Genomic DNA, 18,479 nt, shown 5'->3' with positions numbered 1-18,479 from the left:
TTGCTTTTAATGTCACCAAAGGTTGTTTTGACTTTCCTGTATGCTGAGTCTGTCATTCCGACAATCATATCTTTTTCGATGTCTTCACATTTTTCCTGCAGCCATTTCGTCTTAGCTTCCCTGCACTTCCTATTTATTTCATTCCTCAGCGACTTATATTTCCGTATTCCTGATTTTCCCGGAACATGTTTGTACAGGTACTACACCCTTATAGTAAAGACTGCGTGCAAGCAGTGAGACTAACGTATTTGCAGCCCAGCGTTCACTTTTGTCAATGGGTTATCCACCGCAGTGATGAAGCGCCGAACTTCATAGAGTTGCTATTGTTCACGGATGAGGCCTCATTCATCCGTGATGGTGCCGCAACAGCCATGGCAGGAGCGAGGAAAGTCCCCAAGCCACCCACGTCTATGGCCACCAGCAACGATTCTCTGTCAACGTATGGGCAGGCATTGTAAAAGATCACCTAGTGGGACCTTATTTTGGCTGGTCCAAGTTACTAGGTGTTCCTGTGAGACGTGCTGCCATAGTTCTTGGAGACTGAACCCTTTGTTGTCCGCGAAAGTATGTGGTTTCAATACGATGATGCACCAGGCCTCTTCGATATCAACATCCGCGTGCTCCTGAACAACATGTAACCTCATCACTGGATTGGAACGGGAGGTCCTATCCTATGGCCAGCGCAACCGCCGGATCACACACCCCTGGACTCTTTCCTCTGTGTTTACATCAAGACGTTGGTCTATTTAACCACCGTAGTAAAGGTTGAAAATGAAGTGTTGGCAGAAGAGCCAACACCGTGTTGCTAGAGGAGGCCGAAATGCACGCTTTTATGCTCACGCAGGCTGGCGTGAGGTCTGGAACAGGTCAGAGAAATAAGACTAGCAAAACAGGAGGTAACTGGTAGAATACTTAACTTTAATCCATAATTGGAGAACATCGGTCTGATGGTACAGGCATCACAAGTTAAATATCTATTGATAATGGCGCCTTGCTAGGTCATAGCAAATGACGTAGCTGAAGGCTATGCTAACTATCGTCTCTGCAAATGAGAGCGTATTTGTTAGTGAACCTTTCCTTGCAAAGTCGGCTGTACAACTGGGGCGAGTGCTAGGACGTCTCACTAGACCTGCCGTGTGGTGGCGCTCGGTCTGCAATCACTGACAGTGGCGACACGCGGGTCCGACGTATACTAATGGACCGCGGCCGATTTAAAGGCTACCACCTAGCAAGTGTGGTGTCTGGCGGTGACACCACAGAAAACATGTTTACTGGAGTCCAAGCTCCCGTCTCCTAGTACAATAGACGCCAGAGATCTATGAAGGGGGTGCGACAGAATTTATGCCCCGCTCCCATGCGCTCTTCACATTGAAGAGTTACTATGAGCTACGTTGTTGCTACGTGGCTTAAGCAGTATGCCCATAACACAACAAATATGAACTTTTGAGCGTCGATTCCCTGTCTCAAATAATCGGTTCTGGATATACTATCACCTCCTTCAGTTTTACCCAAATGGTTTAGCACACTCTGTATACAATGATATACACTGAAGAGCCAAAGAAACTGGTATACCTGCCTAATACCGTGAAGGGCCCCCCTAGCACGCGGAAGTGAAGCAACACGACGTGGCATGGACTCGTCTAATGTCTGAAGTAGTGCTGGAGGGAACTGACACCATGAATTCTGCAGGGATGTCCATAAATCCGTAAGAGTACGAGGTAGTGGAGATCTCTCCTCAACAGCACGTTGCGACGCATCCCAGATATGTTCATGTCTGGGGAGTTTGGTCGCCAGCGGAAGTGTTTGAACTCACAAGGGTGTTCCTGGGGCCACTCTGTTGCAATTCTGGACGGTGGTATGTCGCATTCTCCTGCTGGAATTTCCCAAGTCCGTCGGAATGCACAATGGACTTGAAAGGATGCAGGTGATCAGGCAAGATGTTCACGTACATATCACTTGGCAGAGTCGTATCGAGACGTATCAGTGGTCATATATCACTCCAACTGCACATGCCCCACATCATTACAGAGCCTCCACCAGCTTGAACAGTCCCCTGCTGACATGCAGGGTCTATGAATTCATGAGGTTGTCTCCACACCTATACATGTCCATCCGCTCGATACAATTTGAAACGAGACTCGTTCTACCAGGCAACATGTTTCCACTCATCAACAGTCGATGTCGTTAAATGATCGTACGTGGAAATCCCCCCTTCATCTCTACCTCGGAGATGGTGTATCCCATAGCTCGTGCGTCGACTATAACATCACACTCAAATTCACTGAAATCTTGATAACCTGCGATTGTAGCAGCAGTAACCGATGTAACAACTGCACCAGAGACTTGTCTTATGTAGGAGTTGTCAACCGCAGCGTAGTGTTCTGCCCGTCAGCGTATCTCTTTCAATATGTATGTCTATACAAGTTTCTTTGGCTTTTTGGACAACATGGTTGTGGAGATGAAGCAGCGATTATTATGATTAATCAATGATTCAAAAACAGTCTTAATCGCATTTATTATTATTATACCGCAAACCGGTTTCAACCCCACGTAAGGGTCATCTTCTGGGCGTTTACACTGTGAAATTATAGATCACCGTCAGAAAGACTCAATTATATGACAGCAAAAATTACGTAAATTTCAAATATGTTATCCATTGGTCGACTGCCGGTGATGTTACTCCTGTCTACATAACGGCAGGAAACTATGCGAGACTAACACTTCGTATGGGCTTAAATAGCGTGCTGAGATCACGTGAATAGACGGCAACACCCCCAGCGGCGATAAACGGCATCTAATACAGTTTATTATATGTAATTAATAGTCACCTTGGTTTAACATAAATTTAAGTGACAGTAAATAACAGAAATCGGAACCATTTCATTTAAAAAGAGCTACAATTATAGTGTTAATTATAAAATAGTAACAAACGTTCCGTAGTCAACTCGTAAAATTCTTAAAAGTATATTACATTATGTGCCATTGTGTGTCACAAATAGTTTTACTTTATATTATGGCACATAATGTAATATACTTTTACGAACTTTACGAGTTGACTACGGAACATTTGTTACTATTTTATAATCAACACTATAATTCTAACTCTTTTTAAATGAAATGGTTCCGTTTTCTGTTATTTACTGTCACTTAAATTTATGTTAAAACAAGGTGACTATTAATTACATATAATAAACTGTATTAGATGCCGTTGATCGCCGTTGGGGGTGTTGCCGTCTATTCACGTGATCTCAGCACGCTATTTAAGCCCGTACGATGGGTTAGTCTCGCATAGTTTCCTGCCGTTATGTAGACAGGAATGACACCACCAGCAGTCGACCAATGGGTAACATATTTTAAACTTAAGTAATTTTAGCTGTTGTATAATGGAGTCTTTCTAACGGACAACTATAATTTCACAGTGTAAACGCCCAGAAGATGACCCTTACGTGGGGTTGAAACCGGTTGGCGGTATAATAATAATAATAATAATAATAATAATAATAAATGCGATTAAATCTGTTTTTGAATAATTGAATTTCTTTGGCGCTTCAGTGTAGAAGTAATTGCCATAATGCAGCAATAATCAGTGCAAATTGATTAGCACTATTTATACTTTGCTTTACTCTACCAACTGGTGAGCAAGATGTATGAGACAGGTGAAATACCCTCAGACTTCAAGAAGAATATAATAATTCCAATACCAAAGAAAGCAGGTGTTGACAGATGTGAAAATTACCGGACTACCAGTTTAATACGTCACAGCTGCAAAATACTAACGCGAATTGTTCACAGACGAATGGAAAAACTGGTAGAAGCCGACCTCTGGGAAGATCAGTTTGGATTCCGTAGGAATATTGGGACACGTGAGGCAATACTGACCTTACGACTTATCTTAGAAGAAAGATTAAGGAAAGGCAAACCTACGTTTCTAGCATTTGTAGACTTAGAAAAAGCTTTTGACAATGTTGACTGGAATATTCTCTTTCAAATTGTAAAGGTAGCAGGGGTAAAATACAGGGAGCGAAAGGCTATTTACAATTTGTACAGAAACTAGATGGTAGTTATAAGAGTCGAGGGAAGCAGCGGTTGGGAAGGAAGTGAGACAGGGTTGTAGCCTCTGCCCGATGTTATTCAATCTGTATATTGAGCAAGCAGTAAAGGAAACAAAAGAAAAATTCGGAGTAGGTATTAAAATCCATGGAGAAGCAATAAAAACTTTGAGGTTCGCCGATGACATTGTAATTCTGTCAGAGACAGCAAAGGACTTGGAAGAGCAGTTGAACGGAATGGACAGTGTCTTGAAAGGAGGGTATAAGATGAACATCAACAAAAGCAAAACGAGGATAATGGAATGAAGTCGATTTAAGTCGGGTGATGCTGAGGGGATTAGATTAGGAAATGAGACATTTAAAGTAGTAAAGGAGTTTTCCTATTTGGGGAGCAGAATAACTGGTTATGGTCGAAGTAGAGAGGATATAAAATGTAGACTGGCAATGGCAAGGAAAGCGTTTCTGAAGAAGAGAAATTTGTTAACATCGAGTATAGATTTAAGTGTCAGGAAGTCGTTTCTGAAAGTATTTGTATGGAGTGTAGCCATGTATGGAAGTGAAACATGGACAATAACTAGTTTGGACAAGAAGAGAATAGAAGCTCTCGACATGTGGTGCTACAGAAGAATGATGAAGATTAGGTGGGTAGCTCACATATCTAATGAGGAGGTATTGAATAGAATTGGGGAGAAGAGGAGTTTGTGGCACAACTTGACAAGAGGAAGGGACCGGTTGGTAGGACATGTTCTGAGGCATCAAGGGATCACAAATTTAGCATTGGAGGGCAGCGTGAATGGTAAAAATCGTAGAGGGAGACCAAGAGATGAATACACTAAGCTGATTCAAAAGGATGTAGGTTGCAGTAAGCACTGGGAGATGAAGCGGCTTGCACAGGATAGAGTAGCATGGAGAGCTGCATCAAACCAGTCTCAGGACTGAAGACCACAACAACAACAACATTTATACTTTGCTGTTGGTATACTTTACGGCAGATACGATCACTGCCTGCTTCGGACCATTAACGTATAAACCGACAAGTTACAAACCCGTTAAGGCACTTCTTTTCGATGGAATTAACAGAATACCATGTTTGAATGCATACTCGAATGCTTGAATAAGTCAGTGACCGATTGGTTGATTGAACGAATGAGTGGGTGAAGGGCGTGCCGTGTGCTGTTGCAGGAGCGAGAGCGGCGAGCCCAAGGTGCAGCGGCTGGCGGCGGGCCCCGCGGCGCCGACGTTCGTGGCCAAGGCCAGGGAGCCGCTGCGGCTGTCTCGCGGCGAGCACGACCCGCGCTTCCCCGACGGCTTCCCCCTCAAGGTGAGCGCCGACGGCCCGTCTAGCTCTGTGCGCGCGACTACAGGGTGGCGCACCAAATGTGTTACCATTTTGTTTTTGAATATAAACTTTATTGTCAATACAATCTGAAAGCAACATATACTACAATGAAGAGCCGTCCGTGAAGATTTGTTCTAACTCAACACATGCTCAATACGTCCACCATGTCGTTTCCTAACTTCCTTCAAACGAACACTGAAGTTAATGATTACCCTACGGCACACGTCTTCCGTAATTTCACTGCAAGCTTGAAGAATAAATCTTCTGAACTCCATTAAATCCTATGGACGTTCCGGGAAATTTTTTTCCTTTAGGTACCCCCAAAGAAAAAAGTCGCACGGATTGAGGTCTGGACTATTGGGGGGCCACTTTTGTCCGTCATTGAAGAGACCTGGAAACCTGAGTGAAATGATCCGCATGTCGAAATGCTCGTGTAAACACAGTGTTTGCAGTATGTGGCCTTGCTCCATCTTGCATGAACCACTGCGTGTTGAAGGGCAAGGTAGTAGCAAGAAGCTGTGGAATGAAGCTATTGCGAAGCATGCTCAAATAACGCTCGCTGTTCGCAGTTTCTTCAAAGAAAAAGGGTCCAATAAGCCCTTGACTGGAAATTGCTGCCCACGCTGTAATCCTCGGAGCATAACGTTGTCGTTCGTGAAGCACTTGTTAGTTTTCAGTGGCCCAAAAGCGTACATTTCGTTTGTTAACCGCACTGTCTAAATGAAAATGCGCCTCGTCTGAAAACCAAACGTTGTAGAGAGTTTCTTCCCTATCCTCCGCCCACTGAGCTAACAGTAGTCTCTGCTGCTTGTGTTCTTCAGTGAGCTTCTGTGCACAGGTCATCTTGTATGGGTACATATGAAGGTCACTTTTAAGAATGCGTTGGATATTCCCAGTTGCACTGCTGCCTTTCTACACGATTTCCCGGGAATTCTCTGTACAGTAGCTCGTACCGCTTCCATATTCTCCGGCGAACAAACAGGCTTAGGCCGAGGTCGCTCCGCTTCCAATACTGTTTCTTCCTGTACAAATTTATCGTACAACCTGTGGATGGTCTTCTTTCAAGGGACCCATCGTGTGTTAAACTGTTGTCGAAAACGCCTCTGAGTCACAACAAGGCTTTTCGTTTCATGAAAAAGTAACACAATTGCCGGTCGTTGCTGTATCGTCAGTCTTCCATTGTCAGCCATTGCTGCTTAATAGTCTCCTAGCAGCAGTATCGTGACTTGCACGTCATTTCGTAATTCATTTGTTTTTCCAAGCTCTACTGATGCTGCTGTCCAGGGGGATATCTAATGTGCGTCGTAAATTGTGAAAGAGACAATTGGTAACACATTTCGCGCGCCATCCTGTAGGACACAGAACGGGGGCAGACATCCGACTGTCTGGCACAACTGTATACGAGGGCAACAGAGGATGTCCTCGGCAGTGTATCGTTTAACTGGGCGACACCAAGTAACGGAAAGTTCGCGATCTGAAGAAAGCAAAATTTCTTCATTTCTTTTACTTTACTCTTAACTTTTTTCTTGTTATACCCTACACTGTCTCACTCAGACTATTGACTCATTATTTTTATTTAACAGAATTAACTTTCCCCCATCAGAGAGTTCACAACCATCATTTCCTTTCGAAATCCAACGTGAGATCTGCCTCACATAAACAAATGCATGCGGCACAACCCGAGTGCTCCAGCGTAGCTCCTTTTTAGATCTCTGTCCATCGCCGTGTTGAAACAGTGACAATGCAGTATAATAGCAGTAAGGTTTTTCCCAACTTGGACCGAACATTCTATAACTGCTGCGTTACACCCCTGGTAATATTTCGAAAATGGCTGACTCACAAACGCGGCCCATATGCTACGGAGTGTGCGTAATTCAACCCCCACTTTCACCCCAACCAAACTTCACAAAAATATCCTTACAGCCTGTAAGAAAAATACTGTATTTTAAACACATTTATTGAGCATTTTCTTAACCTTGTTTTTATGGTAACTAGATTCCGTGCCAAAACCCTCTAGATAATCTGCAAATTATAAGCATATGACTACAACAACCACTGTATTGCACTCAAAGCACTGTCCAGCCACTTATTATTTTATATACGATTATGGTTTTTCGCCTTTGGATGACAAGTCTAGTAAGTAAGGTGAATGGTCATAAAATCTGTATGTTAAATAAAACTATTTTCTCATTGTCATTCTATCTTCTGATCAATTTTCTTTCAAGTCTGATTTTCCACCATTCGTGTATATTACTCTTCTACAGAAACACTATCATTTTTCATGATGTTAACAACAAATAATGCATCCTAATGTAGCCGTTTTTACTAATTCCATAAAATGAGACAAAGTAACGGATTTAAATGTCAGGCAGTATTGTGTCAGAGCTAAACAGAACTACCTTTCCTACATTTTATAATTTGGAACCAGGAAATGGATAATAGTGAGAAATTATCAGGTTTGAACGTATAGCCTGTAATTAACGTCATTCTAAATGTCTGAGGACAATTTGTTGTTAGTGTCTTTTAGTGCCTGGATAAACAAGTGACACACAACTGCCGTGATATTTCAAAATTTTGTAAGAGAATATGAAAGCTGTAATTCATAACCTCCTCGCAATAATGTGAAAATTATTTACGTTTCTTTTTTTATTACTCCTCTCTTTTCTTGTATGTTATTTATCCATTAGGTCAACAAATTACTAAACTTTTGGTCCACCCTTGTTTTACTCTTTTCAAATTAACCAATAAGATGAGCTACATAAAACACTGACAGTGAATACGAATTACTGTTATGAGACAACTGCGTATTTTTAAGGTAACATTTAAAAGTTTAAGTTTCATTTTGAGAACTGTAAGTGTTTTATAATCATCCACTTAAAAAGCCAAAGAACCTGCTGAACTAAAGAATTATACAATATATAAAAATACATTACTGAAGTAATATTTTTGCAGCTTTTCATTCTGGCTAATTTAGCACACTCATCGACATTCACATAGAACCGCTTTTTAAGTTACTGGGAAACATAAATCTCCAAATTCTGGAATGGTCTCATAATTTTACTTTTCAGACCCTATAGAAATTTATACATAAAGGAAATTACTAACAATACAAAAATTAAAAGTTGTGTTCCTTTTATTTAAATTTTGTTCGTGTATTGAATCCAAATTATTTGAATTTGTATAATAAAAGTAAACATAACTCCGGAAATACGGGAAAAAATTATATAGCTTCGGTAGGTATATGAATTTTTTTTAACATTTCTGTTTATATTCATATTCCTTTAGTAATGTTTCAAAATCTTAAACTTTTAAGAACATTTCCCACATTACTCGAATTCCTTTACAGGAAATTTGCGATTATTTTTTTAATAATCTGCAATTGTTCCTGTTAAATACTTATATGTGACAGTATACCCATGTAATAATCAATAAATAAAGTCAACAATGTTTCTGTTATTTTCATATAAACTGTTTTTCTATTTTCAAGTACCTTCTGAAATATTTTATTCCATACCTATTTTATTATAATTTCTTTTCTGATAAAATTACAAATGTAAAATCTATCATCTACATTTCTAAAATTACAAACATCTTCATACTGTACACTCTAATTATTTAAGATTCTCTTTTTATGAATACAGAATAATAAATAGCAGTCCCTCTCTTTACTTTGTATCTATTTTTAAAATCTGTACTTGCAAGAAGATCTCTATTTACAGAATATTATACCAAATGCCAACATACTTTTAGAGCTATCTTACATTTAAAATATCTTAGAACCTCTTCTATTATTTAATCAGTACTTAACTTTTTATGCTTACAGTAACACTGAAATTTTTGCTATCGCATTTCCTACAGTAATACTTTATATTTCCTATATATTCTTATTCTCCTTAATTTTCACCTATTCATACAACTTACTTGATTTCATCTTCTTTCTATATACAGAAACATATTTTTAAATCCTTATTCCAACACTGTTTTTATTATTTTCATTTTTTCGTACAAAATAAAGAAAAATATAAAGTTGTCAATTGATTTCCTTTATAGATTGCATCTATTTCCTGTAAGAGTCAAGTCAATGAATATTTCATTTAGATAGGAAAAATGAGTTTCCATTCTTGTGTAATCCACAATGCAAAATGAATGTTATTTATCAATTTTATCTTTGTTCATAATATTACTGAAACTCCAGTTAGCCTTTCTGTAATCAAACTTCAGCAGTTTTTTCTGGCAATATTTATTAAACTTATCTATTTGTGACCCATTTGTGACAGTCATCAGTTTAAAAAATATTTCTTACACTTTGATATCACTTCTTAAAAACTACTTAGTTCTGGAAGATGGTCAAATTTATGAACTTGGGGAATAACGTATTTGAAACTAGTATCTTTTAATAACAGGGACTGTGAGAGATGAATTTTATTTACTGTGATGTTTCGTAAGTTTTGTAAACATCTTCAACCATGAACATCTGTTGTACCTTAAAGAGCTATATTGTTTCATAAAAGCGATAAATGTTTAATTTACCTAGATAATGTGTTTATTCACTATCATAGAATTCAGACATAATATGTTAACTCTCATCATAGAAATTAAATCTACATGTTAAATTATATTCTGTACACTGTTGTCAGGATCTCACTTGATGTTTTCGGATTCATCCATGAGACTTTAAAACTGGTAAACCTTTCTCATTATATTAGTGAATATCACATATGTAAGTTATTATAGTCATCTATCACCTTTCTTGTACAAAAGATCCTCGTGCCTTCTCATATTTGTTTGTTCCTATCTCATTAAGACAACATTGATCATCACTGACACAGGGCTGTAATTTAAGAAATCATCGTTCAGCTCTCAATGAATGATGGAAAATGTGGACATTACCTTTGTGGATAATACTCTACACAATTTCAACATATGTAATACATAAGTATACATTGTAGTGTAGTATATAAGTAGATATTGCTAGATGTAAACAAAGAAGATATCTCAGCTTTCACTCTGTCTACCATTCACATTGAAATAATTATTTTACATCAACTGCAACCATTCCTGTTGCATCTCTGAAATACGCTCAAGACCACTACCTGTTGGGCAAGCCATTTATTTTCTTGCACACGGTAATCAATATTTAGAAACACACTGATCCTACACATTCCAACTGAAACTATACAGCATCAAAAAATATCTCATTGGCTACATCTCCCATTTCCATTGAGTTGGTTCCAGGGATTTTCCTTGTTTATAAGATAAATTTCGGAGCTGTAAGTTGCTTTTCACCATATCTTGAAAATGAACTGAATATAGTAACACTATATATATATGAATTATGCTTCAGTTATCTAAAAGACATTCCTCACATTTCTTTCGCCCACAGTTACGTTTGTCTCTTTTTCCTGCTGTCATCTCAGTTTCATAACAAGATCTGCACTTAATAATTCTTTGCTCGTGATGAATCTGACACCCCAACAAATTTAACTGCCACAAAAATTGCATCTAAGGTGACCAGTGAAATAATGTATGATCGTACACCAAGCACGTAGATTATATCCAAGCCTAGATTCACCTATCAATTTCTTTTGTTAACCCAATACATGTTTCGTTGAATTAATCTGAGCTTAAATCACACATATAAAATAGAAATATGCTTATGCACTGTAAATGTTCATTGCAGATTTTTCACATCTTCGGAAATACCATTTTCGACTACATTATGATGGTTTGAAAATGGGTCTCGGTCCGAAAGTAGTCATGGAATGAATAAAAAGTAATATTCAGCGACTTGGACTGGTTTTACTTTCTCTTAAATATCTGTTTGTTGGTTGCTGCTTGAGTTTGCTCCTTTAACATTTACGATATGTACTTATACTTCTAAAGTACTGTTAATCTTGGGCTTCGAAATAGTGGAGAACATGGACAGTAGGTATTATCTGACATCTATATAGCGTAACACAAAATCTTATTCGTTATTCTATCGCGATGCTATTAAAAAAAAAAAGCGTGATTACGCTTATACCAACTAACGAGAACGCTCATTTCCCTGTTAATAGCAAACCTAGCAGAAAATCGGTGTCGCATAATATTCTCTTTTCGTCTCCCAGGGCCAATTACGTTCATGAGATACTTCTGCAGCTCGCTTCTCGACGTGAACAGCCCGCCGCTACCTTAATTTCATGTAAACTGTTATTTGAGAGCTCATCAACTGCGGTTTCGTTTCAAAGTGCATAGTTTGATGTGCAGTAGGTAGGAACACACAGAATGGTGTAAAAGATAAGGCCGTTGGCAATATCAACAGCTACGAGATCTCTTAGCCCTCCCTACAACTCAGTCTTTTGTTAATTTCTCGGCAAGCAGAAGCGAAACACACAGCCGTCTCGTCCTAGAGCTTCATGGGTACCGCAAGAGTCAGCTTTTGGGCTTTGCTTTGCCAAGAGAAATTCCGACCGTGTTGTTGAAATTGCTTTGAGAAGTCTTTACACAAGCGCAGCTCCCTTACACAACCTCTTTAGCAGCGATATTCGAGAGTTGCGTTTTGGCTTTCATCTCCCTCCTGGCGAGCATCAACTTTCCAATAGAATTACCGCTTGGCTTTCAGTTCTGACACGGGGAAAACGCCAGCGGCAGACATTTATGCAGTGTTATTCACGTGCTCTAGTCCTTAAAACTATAACATGATTGCAAACGTGCTGATTTGTACTGATTACATTTCACAGCGAAACAACAAATCGGACACGCTAATATAGTAACTACTCTGCTATGATAATCAGTTAATGAAACATGATACTCAGACATTAAACAGTCTCTGCGGCGATCTAATATTAACGAAGCAACATCATTAACCGCAATGTGTGATTTGTCATGTAGTACCTCTCGTTGCTGATTAAATGAAGCAGTTTATCATCGTAACCGTCCACAAATGCTGTTTCATTGGTACGACTAACTTCAATTTTATTTTTTGACACTAGGTAACGGAAATGGCATTAAACGTCATTTACTGCCTTGTTTCCACGTATATCGGAAATTTCTGTATTTAAGGAAGAATAATGCGTAACTTGTTTGAAAAGTGTAAAGCGTATCGCCATAGAGACTAATAAAGATATAATAACAGTAATAATATTAAGTACGAAACACTTTCCTGATTACCTGCAATTTTTTTTTTTTTTTTTTTTTTTTTTTGCAGAATATCACGAAGTCTTCCCTATTTAATATTGTTATATTGTCACGAACCAGCGGAAATGAAGTGATACAAGCAATAATTTTACATTCAGTGCAGAAAGCCATTATGATACCCCTGAAGCGCTTATTGCCACATAGAAAAGACACTGGTTTGAAACTCAAGGACAAAAATCTGCTTGTTCATTGCTGATGCAGGCATTGTTAACTTTGCTCCTATAATAGATACATCTGCATATAATTCCGTAGTAATGTTAATGTTGGCCTTTGGAGTGGTGGAGTATATGGACAGCAGGTTTCATTTGAAATCTACATCGTATTATACAAGACCTTATTCGTTATTGTAACGCAATGATATTAACAAAAAAAGTGACTGCACAATATAAGTAAAGCATAAACTAGGCTCTACATTCCTAGTTTATGCTTTACTTATGTTGTGCAATCACTTTTTTGTTAATATCATTGCGTTAATACATTATCCGTTTCAATTACATGACTGATTCAGGAAACCCAAGTATCTTTTTAGTGCAATCAACGTTATTAATACTCGCATTGCTACTACTCCAACTTCATAAACTTCTTACTTTTCGAAAACTTGTGTTGACTCCTCATAGCGATGTTAGTAAACTTAGTACTCACAACTATTCAATTAGGGTTGGAGTCCACTCAGTAGTTGCATATCAAAGTTTAATCATTGCACTGCTAACCACGGTCGTCCGACCTTTTATCTGCTGAAGGAAGTCACGAATTTTACATCGACCTACGTATAAGGTTTAGCTTTGTTTTTATTTTGGTTGTCACAACAAGCAAAGCTTCCGTCACCAATAATATACGCTACTATACTAAATAGTTTTCAAAATGCACTGCCTGACAAAAAAAATGAAGCACGTGGGAGAAAAGCAGAAAACGAAATTAAACTTAAAAGGGAATTTCAGGTTACTGAAGTGATTACACAGTCGAGTCAAATTTACAAAGAACGTGTTACTACACACCTGGAAATGGAAAAAAGAACACATTGACACCGGTGTGTCAGACCCACCATACTTGCTCCGGACACTGCGAGAGGACTGTACAAGCAATGATCACACGCACGGCACAGCCGACACATCAGGAACCGCGGTGTTGGCCGTCGAATGGCGCTAGCTGCGCAGCATTTGTGCACCGCCGCCGTCAGTGTCAGCCAGTTTGCCGTGGCATACGGAGCTCAATCGCAGTCTTTAACACTGGTAGCATGCCGCGACAGCGTGGACGTGAACCGTATGTGCAGTTGACGGACTTTGAGCGAGGGCGTATAGTGGGCATGCGGGAGGCCGGGTGGACGTACCGCCGAATTGCTCAACACGTGGGGCGTGAGGTCTCCACAGTACATCGATGTTGTCGCCAGTGGTCGGCGGAAGGTGCACGTGCCCGTCGACCTGGGACCGGACCGCAGCGACGCACGGATGCACGCCAAGACCGTAGGATCCTACGCAGTGCCGTAGGGGACCGCACCGCCACTTCCCAGCAAATTAGGGACACTGTTGCTCCTGGGGTATCGGCGAGGACCATTCGCAACCGTCTCCATGAAGCTGGGCTACGGTCCCGCACACCGTTAGGCCGTCTTCCGCTCACGCCCCAACATCGTGCAGCCCGCCTCCAGTGGTGTCGCGACAGGCGTGAATGGAGGGACGAATGGAGACGTGTCGTCTTCAGCGATGAGCGTCGCTTCTGCCTTGGTGCCAATGATGCTCGTATGCGTGTTTGGCGCCGTGCAGGTGAGCGCCACAGTCAGGACTGCATACGACCGAGGCACACAGGGCCAATACCCGGCATCATGGCGTGGGGAGCGATCTCCTACACTGGCCGTACACCACTGGTGATCGTCGAGGGGACACTGAATAGTGCACGGTACATCCAAACCGTCATCGAACCCATCGTTCTACCACTCCTAGACCGGCAAGGGAACTTGCTGTTCCAACAGGACAATGCACGTCCGCATGTATCCCGTGCCACCCAACGTGCTCTAGAAGGTGTAAGTCAACTACCCTGGCCAGCAAGAACTCCGGATCTGTCCCCCATTGAGCATGTTTGGGACTGGATGAAGCGTCGTCTCACGCGGTCTGCACGTCCAGCACGAACGCTGGTCCAACTGAGGCGCCAGGTGGAAATGGCATGGCAAGCCGTTCCACAGGACTACATCCAGCATCTCTACGATCGTCTCCATGGGAGAATAGCAGCCTGCATTGCTGCGGAAGGTGGATATACACTGTACTAGTGCCGACATTGTGCATGCTCTGTTGCCTGTGTCTATGTGCCTGTGGTTCTGTCAGTGTGATCATGTGATGTATCTGACCCCAGGAATGTGCCAATAAAGTGTCCCCTTCCTAGGACAATGAATTCACGGTGTTCTTATTTCAATTTCCAGGAGTGTATAATCCCAATTATCAGTATAACATCGCACACTCTGGCATGCGCTGATCCGGTTGATTGACATGCAGCCGTTATATCGCCTTTTGCGGCAGTCTGGCCCACAAGCGTTGTAACCGGTCCTTGGTATCCCTGGTACTGGCACTGGGTCTGAATAGACATCCGAGCTGGTCTCATGCACGTTCTATCGGGGACAGATCCGGGGTCTTGCTAGCCACGGGAGTACTTCAGCACCACTCAGACAGTTAAGAGAGTCACGTGTCCTGTGTGAAAGAGCATTGTCCTCGTGAAAAATGACACCACGATACTGACGTATTACAAGTAACAGATGAGGACGCAGAAGGTCCGTGACGTACTACGGTGTTCTCAGAGTTCGCTGTATCACTACCAGCAGTGACCGAATGTCATACCCGATGGCTTCCCCACCACCACCCAGGGAGTAACACCGCTGTGCCTATTTAAAATACTGGAAGAAAGGGGCCTCACCCCATAACACTACCATACTTGCCGACAATGATCATCCACGGTAGTTCGGAACCGTCAGTCATCGCTGAACGCAATACAGCGCCATCCATCAGCTCTCCATGCTTCCCGGCTACACCACCACTCCTCACGCAGCCGTTTGTGTTGTGGTAGCAGCAGCCGACGCATAGGACGCTAATTCCCTAGTTTTTTGGAAATTTGTGGTAAGGTCTTATGGGACCAAACTGTTGAGGTCATCGGTCCCTAAGCTTACGCACTGCTTAATCTAACTTCAACTAACTTACGCTAGGTACAACATACTCACCCATGCCCGAGGAAGGACTCAAACCTCCAACGGGAGTTGCCACGCGGACCGTGACAAGGCGCCTAGACCGCACGACTAACCCGCGAAGCTCATTCCCTAGTCTGGCTGCTGTTAGTCTCCGGTCAATGTTGCGGGACAACACAAAATGTTACCAAGAGGTCATTACTTCTTCTCGGAGGGCAGGTGCAGATGCGAAGGCGATACCATGCGCTTGGTGCACAATATGACGATCGTCGCTTGTGGTGGGCAGGCGTGGCTGACTGGAGCCTTGACGATGAACGTGCCTGTCCTCACGTTCCCAAGCAGCCCACATCAGGCCACTGTCACTTCCGAATGCTCCATAAATATGTATATTGCGCGATTTGACCAGCTGGCCAAATGGAGACCCCCAAAGGGGCCCTTTTCACACTCTGTCAGGTATTAATAACGTTGTCTCACAGGAGTACGCGGCATCTCCGTGCCCATCACGTGGGTCACTCAGCATCTGGCGTTGTTCACGCCCCTTATATACCCTATCAAGCCTGGTAACAACTCTAAAACCCAATAAGTTTACTGCAATCTGCTGCCCGTTCTATCTGTCACAGAGAACTGAAACTCTAATCATTTACGTACACGCCGGCAACGTGCTCACGTACGAAGTTACATTAACATCGGACAATTTCTTCTGGGTGCTTCACATTTTTTGTCACGCATTGTGCTAACTCTTTGTTAGGTGAAGTGCTATGACCCAGTTTGAACTGTTCAGATAAATATAATTCAAAGAAATCGTTTTAGGATAACAGTAGACAATTTTCTTCCTGATGTAATTATGTATCGTCAGTTGTAACGGCAGTCTGATTTTAACTCTTCGCTAAAAACTTAAAAAACAGCAGGCAATTATACTGTTGATTACTTGGATGCGCATTTCACAGGAGACAGGTTATATTCCTCTCGATATTCTGTCTTGAAATCTTTCTTCTCACGAACATTTCTGCTCCACATTCATTCCTATTTCATGCTTGAAGCTTTCGGGGCTGATGAAGAAGAGACGAGATGTATCACTTAGAAATTGCGAACTGAAACTTAGTATGAGAACCGAAAACAGAACGATGAAATAACCTTGACCAAATATGGAATTATAGAACTAAATAGGTACTTACCCTCATTAAAGAACTATACATTTTTGGAAAGTTAGTCCGCAATTTTCACAATTATGGCGTAAGAATTGGTTTCCGCGCTTCGAATATGTTAACTGCAACTTCAGGATTATATACGTAAAGTTGCGTCCATATTTGTTTAGTAAAGAGACAGTGCTGATTGTCAGTCTAACGTGCAAATGTTTTGCTACGCGAGTTAGGGTAGATATAAACTTTACTGATAGCAACAAACTTCCCTTCAACGTTCAACTACTCCCAAAAGTTTTTGTGTAAGTGGTAGATGCAAATTAATGTATGGACACCGAGAGACTGAAAATATCAGTGTTGCATTCTAAAAAAAACGCGTTTTCTTGTATTTTTTTAAATTTTAACTGGTTGGTTTTTATAAAGTAATTTCGTTTAATGACGCTGGAAGATTAATTAGTATTGATGATATATTTCTTGTATTTATATAGTAACTGTCATTTATTTTCTCATTTCTTACCATTGTTAATGTGTCATAATGTAATAGTTTTATTCGCAGTTATCCGTAATGCTGCTCATTTTTAAGCATTTGTTTGAAAATAAATATTAGAAGTTTAGTCCATACGGGTAATGATGGTAACTTTTATGTTCTAACTATTCCATGGGTCTTGATTTCTTCACTATGTCTGGCCGCTCTCCTGCTCTGTTGAAAAATTCTTGATGTTAGGGTAACTCTTAACTATAGTCCACAAGACTCGTTATCTTTGCTACCAAGAGCGAATGTTTACAGTAAACCACAATAACAGCAGGGCGCGCCACACATTTCATGTGCAGCTGATCAAGTCCTGATGAAAACTCAACGCGAGCATGTTCTGCCTCTTCCAAGGAGGGAGCTTGTGCGGTTCGTAATCCATCTCGCATTTTTGTCGTGGTACCACGTTCCCTGCTTCTCTTAGCCCCTGGAACAGACTTGAACGTTGTACGTCTCGTAATACTCTGCATCGATAGCTGGCTAAGGACAATCTTTCATCTTCGTTAGCGTTTGAACATTTTTTGTCTTCTTGCGTCACGAGCATTTTGACTATTTTGATGCGGACCGCACGTTCCAACCTCTTCGTCTCGGAGTAGCACTTGCAACCAACGTCTTTAGTTATTTATTGGCTGTATTCCTCTACAGTTTTTACCATTCACAGCTCCCTCTGGTGTCATAGAACATCCCTTATGTCTCAAAACCGGGCTACCATCCTGACCCTTCTTCTTGTCAGAATTTTCCTTACGTTCCCTTCTTCGCCGAGTCTGTGGAGAACATCTTCATTTCTACCTTAACAGTCCACCAAACTTTCGACATTCTTCTGTAGCACCACGTCTCAAACGCTTCGATGTTTCTTTGTTCCGGTTTTCCCACAGTCTATGATTCGTTACGATACAATGCTGTGCTCCAAACGTACATTACCTGAAATCTCTTCCTCAAATTAAGGCCTATATTTGATACCAGAAGACTTCTCTTGTTCAGGAATGCCCTTTTTGCATGTTTTACCCTGTTTTTATGTCCTGCTTGCTTCGTTCGTTATGGGTTATTTTGCACGAAGGTAGCAGAATTACTTGACTTCGTCGACTTC

At 41.1% G+C, this 18,479-nt stretch overlaps 1 protein-coding gene across 1 annotated transcript in view; it reads left to right on the top strand.

Moving 5' to 3' along the window:
- The window catches only part of LOC126483707 (probable 3',5'-cyclic phosphodiesterase pde-5), a 794,749-nt gene that overhangs the window by 567,293 nt on the left and 208,977 nt on the right, over positions 1–18,479 (top strand). The window contains exon 6 of the mRNA XM_050106800.1: positions 5,232–5,370. Within this exon, the coding sequence (XP_049962757.1) occupies positions 5,232–5,370 (139 nt within the window). The remainder of the gene's footprint in view (positions 1–5,231; positions 5,371–18,479) is intronic.

Source organism: Schistocerca serialis, chromosome 1 (assembly GCF_023864345.2).
Source record: "Schistocerca serialis cubense isolate TAMUIC-IGC-003099 chromosome 1, iqSchSeri2.2, whole genome shotgun sequence".
Lineage (NCBI taxonomy): Eukaryota > Metazoa > Arthropoda > Insecta > Orthoptera > Acrididae > Schistocerca > Schistocerca serialis.
Note: the sequence above shows the minus strand (reverse complement) of the source record. Positions and strands in the feature narration are given on the sequence as shown.